The following is a 14,564-nucleotide window of genomic DNA, read 5'->3' on the forward strand; positions in this document are numbered from 1 at the left end:
TACACTCACTACTTTACATTGTAGAAAAATGTCATTTCTTTAGTGTTGTCACGTGAAAAATATTTAAATATTCCAACTATTTATAATATCTGAAGGTTGGTAAGGGCCTGGCCCTTTAATGCTGAAGAAAAGGTTCTGTTACTTTTTTTTTTGACATTTGTTCTTTTGTTTTTCTTGCCATAGCTGACCTTTCTACATGAGGTAGCTGGACTAGGACAAGTAGAGTTTTCTGTGGGTACAGAACTGCTCATGGCATATAATTCTGCTTGTGTCGCAGCTGTTTCAGTTGTCAGTCCAATGCAGTGTAAGCCGATTCTTGTTGTCACCACCTAGAGGCTTTTTTATGCACTGCGCCTATGTGTGACAGACTTTTGGGTGGGCTCAGCAGCAACTTTTTAAAGTGGTTGTATACCCTCATTTGTAATTTTTACCTACAGGTAAGCCTATACTAAGGCTTACCTATAGGTCAAATTAATATCTACTAAACCTGTACGGTTTAGGAGATATTCACTTTGCGTGAAGCCGCTGACTTCAGCGGCGCATGCGCTTTAAAATGCCCGGCTGAAGGTCCGGCAGAGGCTGCCAGACCTTGCCAGGAAGAAGACTCCCACACGCATGTGCAGGAGTGATGTCATCATGGCTCCCGCCACTCACGTCGCCGGAGCCGCGAACCCGGAAGAAACGCAGAGAGCAAAAGGTCAGCTCCCTCGGTATGGACCGGGCTGTGATACGGGGGCTTCGATCTAAAGCAAGTATTTAATAATGAGCTAGTATGCGGTGCATTCTAGCTCATTATGCCTTTGCCTTACAGGGTTTTTTTTAGATGTGTGGGTTTAATTCTACTGTGACGGAGGTGAATCAGGTTAGCAGCTTTTTTCTGATCTCTGATCTGAGCTCATAGGTCCTCAAGTGGCATGAGGGGTGGACTATTTGGGCCACTCGCTGTATCCCTTCTGCCGATTATTTTATGTGAGTAGCCACTGGGTTCCCCTCACTTACATATGGTGGATAGCAAGTCAAGGAAGGATGGTACAGATACAATCCAGAGAAACCTAGTTAAAATTAGTCTTCATGGAAGACTTGCGGCTAAAAAGCTATACCCCCAACATTGAAACCGGATTAAGTGACTTGGCTATGCATGAAAACACAGGAATTGGTGTGTGCTGCAAAGGGCAGCAGGTGCTCTGGACTGAGTACTCAAATTTGAAATATTTTCCTCATGCTTATAGGCACTGGCAGCCACAGTATGGGTGCCTGCAGCCAGGTGAATGAGGCCTAACAGAATGCAGTTTGTTTGCTGAAGACTTGAAAAGGATAACAACAATGTGTAGGCAATGGTGAAGCACTGTTAAGGTTCCTTGTAGGGTTGGGACTGCATCTTTGCAAAAGGATTTGGGAATTTGGTCTACTCAATGCTGAAAAGTACTAGAAGATATTTATCCATCATCAGCAATAACACCAGGGAGGCATCGCATTGGTCCCAAATTCATTCTGCGGCAGGGCAATTACTAAAAATACATACAGCCAAAACCATTAGAAAAAAAAAAAAAAAGAAGGGGGGGGGGTGCAATCTTTAGTGAACTGAACAAGTACCTAAGAGAACTGTGGCTGTTTTAAAGGCAAAAGGGCAATTTTAGTTTAATTTAATCTAGTTTTTTTTTTTTTACTGGTTGTGTACTTTGTAAGTTGTTAATTGATAAATGGGAATTATTCATTGCATTTTTTAAAGCATTCATTGTTGCCTAAAACTTTGCATAGGAAAACACACACACTTTAATAATTTAAAACCATGCTAATAAATATCACTTACCAGTGAGGTAATAATCTATGGTCAACACTGGCATTACATGGGGTGTAGCTTGAGTTATAATGAGGTTTATCAGTTTAGGATTAAAAGTCTTCAATGTAAATAATGCTCTTGCAATAAGGCCGCCCATTGAATGTCCAATAATTATAACACTTTGTGGAGGAAATTCCTGATTCTGAAATCACACAAATGTTTAATAGCTTTATGTGAACATCAGATACAATTGCCCAAATGAACAAAGTTATACAAGATCTAGTTAGATTAAAATCCTATTAGCTATAAACAAGACAATGCTATTGTATAATATAAAACTAAATAAGATCAGTACATTTATGGCCCAATTTTGTAAATATATAATATATATATATATATATATATATATATATATATATATATATATATATATATATATATATATATATATATATATCTCACACAAAGTGTTGCCTTCATTTCTATTTTAAACTGAATGGGTAGTTTTACAAGGTAAGGGTTCACATATAGTTTAACCGCTTCAATACAGGGCATTTATACACCCTTCTTGCCCTGATGAATTTTCAGCTTTCAGTTCTCTCACACTTTGACTGACAATTACTTAATCATGCAACACTGCACGCAAATAAAATTATCATTTTTTCAACACAAATAGAGCTTACTTTTGGTGCTATTTAATCACTGCTGTTTTTTTATTTTTTGCGAAAGAAGCCAAAAAAAAAAAAAATTATTTAAAACACTTTGGTAAAATAGCCTAAATTAGTGTATATTATTTAGTCTGTGTGAAAGTTATATAGTCGCCAAGCCATGGTGCCAATCATTGAAAATGGATCACACTTGATGTACCGACGGGCTCATTTCTCATTTCTTGAAACACTAACAAACCAGGACAGTACAAATATACCCCAAATGACCCCTTTTTGGAAAGCAGACAGTACAAGGTATTTAGTAAGAGGCATGGTGCGTAATTTTTTCCCACAATTCTTGGGAAAATTAAGACTTTGGTGTTTTAAAAAAAAAAAAAAATTAAAGTTACGCTTACCGGTAAAGTCTTTTCCAGTAGTCTTTCAGGACAGCCACTATGAGAGATAGTCTCCTCCTCTTCCTTAGGAAACACTGCGCTAGCCCATAAATTCTCACTTCCCCCTGCCGGACCTCAGTTTATTCCAAGATCACCTCCGGCCAGGCTGGGGAGACACAAGAACACATTAATAACATACTATCACATATCCTTATGCTGCGTTCTGGACTTTTATAAGACCCCCCAAATTTTCGGGTGGGTAACTAGGGCTGTCCTGAAAGACTACTGGAAAAGACGTTACCGGTAACGTCTTTCAGGACAGCCACTATGAGAGGATGAACGAGCACTTACCACTTAGGGTGGGACTACAGCTTGCAAAACCTTTTGCCCAAAGGCTTGCTCACCTGCCAACACCAGGTCCACTCTGTAATGTTTTATGAAAGTGGAGTAGCTGGACCATGTTGCTGGCCTGCATATTTGTTCTGGCGTTGCTCCAGCTTTCTGCCTGAGAAGCTGCCATAGCTCTGGTAGAGTGTGCCTTTATACACATTGGGATTTCTTTCCCTGCTAATACATAGGCCTGACCAATGGTTGCTCTGAGCCATCTGGCAATAGTGCGTTGAGACGCTTTGTTTTATTTTCTGGGGCCAGAAAGAGATACAAAGAGTCTGACTTTCTTAATGTTTTGGTCAGTTCTAGGCACTGTAGGATACATCGCCTTACGTCCAAAGAATGAAATTTCAATTCCCTATCCCCTGAGGGGTTGGGAAAAAATGAGGGTAAGACTACCTTCTGACTTCTGTGAAATCCAGAAGCCACCTTAGGCAAAAATGCCAGATCGGTCTTGAAAACGATCCGATCTGGGAAAATAACGCAAAAAGGGGTCTGACTGATAAGGCCTCAATCTCGCTGACCCTCATGGCAGTTGTCACTGCTACTAAAAATACTGTCTTTAAAGTAAGCTCCTTTAGTAAACATCCTTCTAAAGGTTCAAAGGGGGCTCCCGTTAAGCTCTGTAAGACTAAAGATAGGTCCCACTTAGTAAGGGTGGACCTTGAACTGTCTAGACAGAGCCCTAAAGGTGTTTTTCTTAATAAGCACTGACACTTGACTTTTGAGGGTATTTATGGATAAACCCTTGTCTGCCCCGCACTGCAGGAATGCCAACACAGCTGTGGGGCTCTGCACCGAGAATGAGCTTCCTACGCACCATTCATTGAAACGTAGCCAGACCTTTTTATAAATCTGGTGCGTTTCCTTTTTCCTGCTGTTGAGGAGGGTGGAGATTAATCTGGGCCCTGGGCCCTGTGAGAGGAGATCCTCCCGAGGTGGTAGGAATAAGGGAGGTGCTACTGCAAGTTGCTTGAGTATTGAGAACCATGCCCTCTTTGGCCAATGTGGTGCCACTAGAATCAGAGACGTGTTTTCCATCTGAAACTTCCTCAGAACTGCAGACAACAATACCGGAGGTGGAAAGGCATAGCGGGTCTTGAAATGCCAGTTCTGGGTCAACGTGTCCACCCCCAGTGCTCCTTCACCTTCGTCTAGGGAGAAAAAACAGGGGGCTTTCAAGTTGTTCTTTGACGCAAAAAGGTCCACTTCCGGAGGTCCCCATCTCTCTGATATGAGATTGAAAACTTCCTAGTTGAGGACCCAGTCGCCCACTCTCAGCTTCTTTAGGCTGAGAAAGTCCGCTATCACATTCTTCTCTCCTCTCAGGAAGACTGCTGAGAGTGAGAGAGTGTTGATCTCGGCCCAGCTCAGAATGTCTGTTGCTAACAGGACTACGCTTCTCCTGCCACCCTGCTTGTTTACGTAGGCAATGGCAGAGGAGTTGTCCGACCGCACCTGAATGTGGTGCCCCTGGAATTCCATTTTGAAAAACCTGAGGGCTAGCCCGACTGCCTTTAGCTCCGTCCAATTGGACAAATTTCTTAGCGCGGCATCTTCCCAGGTGCCCTGTGTTAGAAAGGATCCCAGATGTGCCCCCCAGCCGTTGCCGCTTGCTTCTGTGGTTACCACCCGAGAAACTGAGATGAGCCACAGACATCCTTGCGACAGGTTCGCTACCTTTCTCCACCACCAGAGAGATCTCTTTACTTGATGTGGAATGTGCACCAAGGTGTCTAGATCTTTCTGACTGTAATCCGATACCCTTAGGACGAAGCTCTGCAGAGGACGAAAGTGTAGCCCTGACCACTGCACTGCTGGGAGGGTAGAGGTTAGCATACCCAATGCCGACATCAGAAATCTTATGGAGACCTGCTGGTTGCACTGGAGAGAGGCTACTGCTCTGTCCAGTTTTAGTACCTTCTCTGTCAGGAGAAAAACACTCAACAGTGTTGAGTCCAGCAGGTATCCTAAGTACGTGATGCGTTGTGAGGGAATCAGGCTGGACTTCTCCAAGTTCAGCAGCCACCCCAGGCCTGTCAGGACCTTTTTTGTTAGCTCGAGATCTCTGGCTAACTGTACTGGGGACACTGCAAATAGGAGCAGGTCATCCAGGTAGGCTATTATTGATACTCCCTGGTGATGGAGAAAGGCCATGGCCTCTGCCAAGATTTTGGTAAAAATGTGGGGTGAGGAGGATAACCCGAATGGCAGTGCTTGAAACTGTAGGTGTACCGTTATTCTACCTAGGTCTACTGCTAGGCGTAGAAACCTCTGCGAGGCTCCCGCTATAGGGACATGTAGATAAGCTTCCCTTAGGTCCAGCGATACCATGAAACAGTTGTGGGGTAGCAGGGCTCTGACTGTAAAAATTGACTCCATACAGAATCTTTTGTATGTAACCGACCTGTTCAGGGGTTTTAAATTCAGAATTAATCTGAATTTTCCTGTGGGTTTTTTCACTACAAAGATGTGCGAATAGAATCCCTCTCCTTCTTCCGCCTTTGGTACTCTGTGAATAATATTCTAATCTTCTAGATTTTTCAGCGCTTCCAACAGAGCCTCGGCCTTTGCCGTGCATCTGGGCAGATGCGTGACAAGGAATCTCCGCGGGGGGAGGTCTTGTGAACTCCAGGAGGTACCCCCTTCTAATAACCCCTAGGATGAACAGGTTGGGGGATATTGCCTCCCACTGTGGGAGGAAGGCCCCCAGTCTTCCTCCCACTGTGCTTGGAGTGTCATTGGCTTTTACGGAGCTGCTCAGGAGGGCGAAAAATTGCCCCTCCTCTGCACTTGCCTTTTTGTCCCCAAGACTTCTTTTGCCCTTCCGGCTTTGGGGCTTCCCTATGTCTTTGCGGGCGAAACCCCTTCTTTGTTTGTGCTGGGGTTTTCCGCTTAAGTGGGGGGGGCTTTCTTCCCATCTGCTTTGCAGTCTAAAACTGTCTCTAAGCCTGGCCCAAAGAGAAGGTCTCCTGTCAATGGAATCCCACACAACTTGTCCTTAGAGGCGCTATCGCCTGGCCAAGTTTTTAGCCAGAGGGCTCTCCTGCAGAGTTGGCTAGGGCCGCTGATCTGGCCGACATGCGGACTGACTCTGCCGAGGCAGCCGCTATGTATGCAATACCTCGCAGAATCATAGGGAAAGAAGATAAAATGGTTTCCTTGGCAGTTCCTGCTTCAATATGCTCTTGGATTTGGGAGAACCAGTGCTTTAAATTGCGAGCCACTACTGTGACGACCATTTCTGACTTTAGATTGCCTATTGTTGAGTCCCAAGTCTTTTTAAGGAGAGAGTCTATTCTTTTGTCCATGGCATCTGCCAAGGCCCCCATGTCCTCAAACGCCAGATCCATGTGTCTGGAGACCTGGGAGAAGGCGGCATCTAATTTGGGGCTCTTATTCCAGATGGATGCTGGGTCCCCCCTAGAATGGGAATCTTCTCTTTAGGGATCTAGAGAAGAAGGGCTTCCTTTCGGGATCTTGCCACTCCTTTTTAACCGTTTCAACCAGTACCTCATGTACTGGGAAAACTTCTCTTTTGTTCCCCTAAGCCTTTGTACATTTGGTCATGGAGGGTCAAGGGTTTCTTGTCCGCCTGAATACCAAGGGTTGTATATATTTGCCCCCAAGAGGTCCTCTACCTCATCCAGGGACAATTTATATATGGAGGGTTTCCTGGACTCCCCGTCCTGGTCCTTGCCCCCTGAACACTCCTGGGAATCAGAAGGAACTGTCTGGTTGTCTCTGTTCCACTCCAGAAGGGCCTGACACTTCCTCTGCCCTAACTGTAGTAGCAGGTTGGGCAGGAGCAGAGCCCTGAGCCTGTGGCGGGGTTGTATCCTGGGGAGCTGGATTAGTGGGGAGTTGAAATTTTTCAAATAAGGATTTAAATGATGAAAAGGTGGATGAGAGCTCTTTTACTAAAGCTGCTTGACTCCTGTTCAGATTTCCTTTCTCTAGCGAGGGAGTCTATGCAATCTTTACACAAGACCTTTGTCCATGATTTCCCTAGAATGTCCCTACAAGAGGCACACTTCTTTTTAGAGCTATGTGTTGACTGACTTTTCTGTAGCTTTCTGAAATACATGCCAAAAAAAATGCAGAAAAAAAATTGTCACTTTTTTTTTCTTTAGAATACAACCCTGGGAGTGCACTAGACCCTCTTTAGCATGTGGGGATCTGAGCCTCCCCCCCCCCCCCCACCCACACAGACAGACAGAAACCATACATGGAGGGGCAATCCTAGATAGAGAGTACCCTTCCCCAGGGTGGTCTTACCTTAGGAAGGCTGGAGGTAGTGTCCGTTGGTTGAGCATCCTCTTCCGACATGACTGTAGGTGGTTGCTTCTACTGAGTCTCATGCTGCCTGTGCACGTTCCCGACTCATTTCCAGCTTGTGCCTGGCCCCCCTATCAGCTCCGCGACCCGGAACCAGAAGTCGCGGGTCAAAGGTAAGCATTCGCCCTCCGCCGGAAATGACGTCACCCGCCATCCGGCCCGCCTAGTTCCAAAAATGCGGCCTGTACCGTGTACAGGGAGAGCCAAACTGCCTGCCTGCTACAGCCCTGTGGACACGCTAGGGGTCCCCCGCAACCTGCTGCCGCGCTCAACTAGGATGGGGTGGCAACTGAATGGCGGGTACGTACCACACCTTCCTCCTTGGAAGCCCCTGCTCCCTTTACAGGATCTGAAAAAAATGGCCATAGTCTCCCTGACTGACCGGCCTGGCTCCATGGACAGTGTCTCCCCACCAGAGGAAACATTAATAACTGAGGTCCGGCATGGGGAAGTGAAAATTTATGGGCTGGCGCAGGGTTTCCTAAGGAAGAGGAGGAGACTATCTCTCATAGTGGCTGTCCTGAAAGATGAAAAGGGAAAAATTGTCACATTAACAAGTTATTTCTCGCACACAGCATATGTATACTTGCAGTTACACCCCAAAATACATTCTGCTACTACTGAGTATGATGATGCCACATGTGAGACTTTTACACAGCCTGGCCACATACAGAGGCCCAATATGCAGGGAGCACCTCCAGGCGTTCTAGGAGCAAACATTACACATCTAATTTCATGACGACCTCTCTCACTTTTTGAAGACCCTGGAGCACCAGGAAAATGGAAACGCCCACAAAATGCAAACACATCGTATATTGTATGAGGCATTATAAGTCTTTTGAACATTTAATTTTTTTCCACAAGTTTTTGAAATACGCGGAAAGAAAATTAAACGTATTTCTTTCACACAAAGTTGTCAATCTATAAGATATTTCTAACACATAGCATGTACATAGCAAAAAAATGACACCCCAAAATACATTCTACTACTCCTGAGTATGGCGATACCACATGTGTGAGACTTTTACACAGCCTGACCACATACAGAGGCCCAACATTAAAGTAGTACCTTTAGGTGTTCTAGGAGCATAAATTATACATTTCTCAACCATCTATTACACTTTTGAAGGCCCTGGAGCACCAGGACAATGGAAACGCCCACAAAATGACCCCATTTTGGAAAGCAAACACCCCAACGTATAATCTATGAGGCATAAGGAGTCTTTTGAACGTGTCATCTTTTTCCACAAGCTTTTGGAAAATGTGGAAAGAAAATGAAAATGCATTTTTTTTTTTTTGCACAAAGTTGTCCATTTATACAATATTTCTAACACAGCACATACATAGCAAATATTGCACCCCAAAATACATTCTGCTACTCCACCTGAGTAAGGCGATACCACGTGTGAGACTTACACAGTCTGGCCACATACAGAGGCCCAGCATCCAAGTAGCACCGTCAGGCTTTCTAGGAGCATATAATTACATCTAATTTTCATGACAACCTATTGTTTTTGAAGGCCCTTCATATTTCTAACACATAGCATGTACATACCAAGAATTACAAAATAAAAATTCTATTGAGGAAAGGGTAAAAAAATAAAAACAAAAGTATTACCTGTGGTTTTAGTAGTGTCCACAGAGGAGAGCATTGGTCCAGGCAGCAGGCAGGGATGTGCTTAGTGACACCAATAGTAATTATCCAGGCAGCAATATTGTCTATAGTCAGTACAAGGATATTGTCAGCACAGCCAAAGCATTTGTCCATAGGAATTGTCCAGGAAAAGACAGCCAGCACAGCCATAATATTGGTCCTGGTACGTCGTTACCTGCAGACACTAATTGTACCACTCTCCAGCCCTTCATAAACATACTGCCACTTGCTACAGCTAATTATTTCCGGAAGACAGAGGCATGATGGCAGTAAGTCAGCAGCAGACTGAGTAGGGTAGAGGCTTCACCCACCCAAATCTCTGAAGCCTCCGGACTCCAGACCCTAATCCATGAATTACGAAAACCGGAGAAAACAAAAAAAAAAAATTCTCCATCAGGTAAAACAATTCTGGAGCCCCTCACATGTGAAACCCCTGTGTACTACAGTAGCAGGGCAACAGATCAGTCCAAGCTCCAGGCAAAAGCATAGTCAATAAAACAGGCCAGGGTCAGTTCACGCGCAAGCAGTCCAAACAGTAGGCAGAGGCTCTGATTAATTTGCCAATCCACTGTCATCAATGGGAACTCTCCACTACTCATCAGTCATGGAGAGGATCTGGAATGCCTCTTCATTGGTAAAAACTTTTTTGGACATGCTGCTGATGGGCTGTGCGACGGGTGGCAGGTGATGGTCACTGATTGGCTGTGTGATGGGTGACAGATGGGTGGCAGGTGACGTTCGTTGATAGGTGGCAGTTGACAGTCACTCATGGCAGTCTCTGATGGTGCACCTTATGGGACTGATAGGCGACAGGCAATGGTCACTGATGGGTGACAGGTGCATCAGCGACGGTCACTGATGGCAGCAGATACACTTGATGAGCACTGATGTGGGGACTGTTGGGTGACAGGTGCAATGGGGGGGGTAGGGGCAAAGTGACAGGTTCTCTTTATTTGCGTGCTTGGTGCATACAATACATACACAGATCGGTAACGCACTGTTCCTGGTCCTTCTCTCCTCACACTGGAAATGGTGTGTGAGGAGAGAAGAGCCGGTAACAGCTAGTTACCGGTTAAAAGCACCCTGGGAATATACAGTGCATCCGTAAAGTATTCACTTTTTCCACATTTTTTATGTTACAGCCTTATTCCAAGGAGGAAGAGTATTTAGCACGTATGTTCTGCAGCTGGAGGAATCCATTTGAAACTATTGGGATATAACTGCTTTAATAACAGGATCAGTACTACAAATGCAATGCCGATGAATAGAAAGTGCATGCTAAATCTTCTACCTGAATACAACCCTTGCAGACCTGCTGGTTAAGGTGGGATGGTGCTTAGCAGGTATAGAAAACGCCCATCAAGCACTGTTTTCCCACAAGGTAGTACAAACCTTTCCTTCTTGATCCTTCATAAATGTGTCTAGTAATTTTACAGTAATACCTTGTATTACGGGTAACATGGTATACAGTATATGAACGTATTGAAAGACGAGCAACTTTGTTGTAGAGCTAGGTCCACTGTGTTCGCACACCAAATTTGGGGTTCCTAGCACCAAGTGGCCCCGAGATATGAGGCCCCAAAGTCGGGTTGTAAAAACACTTATAAAAACGCAAACGCGGCTAAACGTGGTACCGGTGTTTAGCCACGTTTGGCATCTGAAATGTGGAAAACTTTTGGGTATGAACCCATTTTTTTGCTTCTGGAAAAACTTGGTTAAAACGCAACTGCCTAAAAACGCCAAAAAATCAGATTGTGTACATGGACACAGGATAACATTGAATGGGTTCAGGGGCAGTTGAAAAAAGTGTCCAACTGCCTCTGAACGCGAGTTTAACAGCGTCTCGTGTGCATGAGGCCTAAATCATTTGGGGAAATGATATACCTCGCATAGGAAGTGGGGAGAACAATAGAAAAAAAAAGGTAAAATAAACAGTAAAAAAAATAAAAATTAAAAAAAAATAGCCATTATATTTTTAAGATGCATTAATTGAATAGATAGTGCAAAGTCTTATATGTGGGTAGAACTCTGCTTTAACCACTTGCATACAGAGCATTTTTACCCCCTTCCTGCCCAGGCCAATTTTCAGCTTTCAGTGCTGTCACACTTTGAATGACAATTGCGTGGTCATGCAACGCTGTATCCCCAAAAAAAATTGGCATTTTTTTTTTAAACACAGACCTGTGCTTTGGTGGTATTTAATCATCACTGGGTTTCTTTATTTTTTGCTAAACCAACGGAAAAAAAGAACGAAAATTTAAAAAAAAAAAAAAAAAAAAAAAAAAAAAAAAAAAAAAAAGGGTGGGGTGGGGGGTGGGGGTTCTTCTTATTTACAAAACTTTATAACAGAAACGAAGTAATTTTTCTCTTTCACTGATGGGGAGGCACTAATATTCATCACAGATAATCAGGCATCACTGATGATCAGTGCCCCATCATTGCAGATGTCCCCGCTGAGGAATGCCGCTTACAGGCTCTCCTGACAGCGCGTGAGGAGAAGAATGTCGATAACTGGCATTTCCTATTTACACTGTGATTAGCTGATATTGGACACAGGCAGCTGATCACATGGTAAAGAGCCTACGTCATAGGCCAAGGGACACAATGCACCACAGATCAACGCGCCCACACGAGAATGCAGAGTACTCCAGCCCGTCTGCCATTTCACTACACAGCGGGCAGGAAGCAGTTAAGGGATGTTTTAGTAGTGGTTACTGTCTGTGACCATTACACCATGGTCAAAGTTTTTATTTGGTAAAAACAAAACATAACATGTTAACTTTCAAAATTGAGTTTTCATGCACCTCCTAGTACAGCATGCCATTTTATAGCAAGTGGTTAATGTAACTGGTGGATGCAGCATACACCTGTACTTGGGCATTCAATCAAATCCAGAAACTCAAAGTAATAATTGGTAGAAGAAAGAACAAAAGGATCATACAGCAGCATGCTAAAACCATAATTAAAAAGATATACAGTACTCACAAAAGTTACGAAGTAACACGGGCAAAACACACCACACCAGGGATCAACAGCAGGTGTACAACATCATATGCCACTGGCCTCACCCTATGCGCGTTTTGTCTGGTGCAATGGACATCTTTAGGGGATAAAGGCGTCCGTTGCACCAGATTAAAACGAATGTACTGTAGGGTGAAGCCAATGGCATAAGATGTGGTACACCTGTTGTCGATCTCTGGTGTGGTGTGGTGTGGTGTGTCTGTTACTCCAGAACTTTTGTTATTTTAGCATATTGTTCTATGGTCCTTTGATCTTTCTCCTATCCATTATTACTTTGAAGTGCTGGCTTTGGATAACTAGTGAAGGAGCGTGGAGGCAATGGTATCCTGAGTGGTGCCCCCCCAAATGGATGTTTTCTGCGCTGTTGATCTCTTATCATTTGGAGACCATTACTGTTTGGTAAGGGAACTGACACCCTCATCTGTGATGTGGTTTGGGATGCGTACACAAGGATTTTCACTTTGTTATGCATAAGTGAATTATAAAAGTGTTTCTCAACCTTTTTTCAGTCAAGACATCCATCAAAGTTATGGACCGTCTTGAGGCAACCCATTCTAAAAACGTAAAAAAATTATTCTAATAGTTTTACATAATGCAGCAATACCCACACAAGTAGGACACGCAATGTTAGAGGCGATTTATTCTTCAAAAGCAAATACACACTTTTGGTAAAGATTAGTATTCTCAGTTTCTCTCTATCAGTCAGCTAATGTTATGTTATTTCTTACATATTGTTGTATTGATCACTACAGAGATATTGGTTTTGGTCACCTTTTAGATATATTTTTTTGTAACCTTTTTGTGTCTGGGGGGAAAAAAAAAAAAAAAAAGGTTACTGCATTACCGCTTTTTGCAATAAACGCACATTATTTTCTGTGTTTATATTCAGCAGGAATCAGTCAAGATTCAAGCCGTGTATGGTCATCTTTAGTTGCACTCAAATCCACTACCTAGTCGAGACAGAAAAAAAAAAAAAAAAAATGTGGCAGCACAAACATAATGTGGTCAGCCTTGCATCTCTGGGTCCCAAGTTCAAGTCAAGTACATTTCTTGGAGACTCGATTAGGAGTACTACAAGTGAGCTAACAAAAAGGTATTACATGAGAACAAACATGGCATATGTAATTTCTGATAGCTGTAGATTTTACAGCAAAAATCACATTATCATTCAAAATGGAATATGTATTTCAGCCTCCCACTAAAATAAGTAAAGCAAATAAAAATGTAAATTATTAACCTTATACTTATAAATGATGTGATCAAAGTCTGCAAGTGAATATGTTTCACTGGTCTATGTATAGTATCTGATTAAACAGTAATACCTATAATACATTGCTTTCTCAGTATCATGTTCAAGTGTTTAAACAAAACCTGCACTAAGATAAATAAAAAGAAGGCTGCCAGTGTTGACCTCTAAAAAAAATTCAAATTTTTGGGGTCATTGACAGGCAAGTCAGAACTCCAACACGGAATATTAGTTCCAGGACTGTACCTAAGAAATAAAGGCAAACTCCAGTCATGTTTTTCTGTGTCCTGCAGTCCCAGACCTCCACACCCCCTGTCATAAAGTAACAGGTAGATTTCCAACAACAATCGACTTGTCTGTTCTGTTTTGTCCACGAGACTTAAAATCTGTTACTTTGCTTTACATACCGCCTAGTTTGTGCACCATTATAAATAAACTGAAAAAAAAAAACTCTTGCTACATATGCATATTGGGACAAGGAATTTATTCATGCAGACTTAAAGTGGTTGTAAACCCTTACAGGCCAGTGTCGTTCCTATAGGGCCCGTGCCATGACCGTCAGCTCACGCGACCATGCGCAGGAGTGATGTCACGCGACTCCGGCCAGTCAGAGAACTGGAGTCCGCGGCCCCAGAAGGAAGAGGGGTGAAGATGGACATGGCCACCAGCGGGGACATTGCGGGCATACCGATGCATACTAGCCCATTATGCTTTTTACTTTGCCGGGGAAAACGGAAGTAAAACGCATCAGGGTTTACTTCCTCTTTAAGTCTACAATAAAAAAAAAGGGGGACGGGGGTCTAAGCAGGTGCTGCTTGTATGGATTTGTTTAATCAATTTGTCAACAGATGTAAAAACCCTGACAATTAGCACTGTAATAGTTCATATTTATTTTACTTGACTAGAGAACAGATCATAAACATATACAGTATCTTTATCTGTGCATATGTTGTAAGGCACAAGCTGGCAGGATTGTAGATGCTGTATTAAGTGTCACCTATATATTTCTCAACTCAACATTGCAAAAGGCTTCAGCATTTTTGTCTGCTATGGAAGAAACAAAAACCTTTCGTTTCTCAGATCTTTCACAAAG

General features: G+C 43.3%; 1 protein-coding gene across 4 annotated transcripts in view; it reads right to left on the reverse strand.

Moving 5' to 3' along the window:
* The window catches only part of PGAP1 (post-GPI attachment to proteins inositol deacylase 1), a 479,543-nt gene that overhangs the window by 427,736 nt on the left and 37,243 nt on the right, over positions 1-14,564 (reverse strand). For all 4 annotated transcript variants that reach the window (XM_073633146.1, XM_073633147.1, XM_073633144.1 and 1 more), the window contains exon 4: positions 1,811-1,982. In XM_073633146.1, coding sequence (XP_073489247.1) covers positions 1,811-1,982 — 172 coding nt within the window. The remainder of the gene's footprint in view (positions 1-1,810; positions 1,983-14,564) is intronic.

The sequence above is a fragment of the Aquarana catesbeiana genome, linkage group LG06 (genome assembly GCF_042186555.1).
Source record: "Aquarana catesbeiana isolate 2022-GZ linkage group LG06, ASM4218655v1, whole genome shotgun sequence".
Classification (NCBI taxonomy): domain Eukaryota; kingdom Metazoa; phylum Chordata; class Amphibia; order Anura; family Ranidae; genus Aquarana; species Aquarana catesbeiana.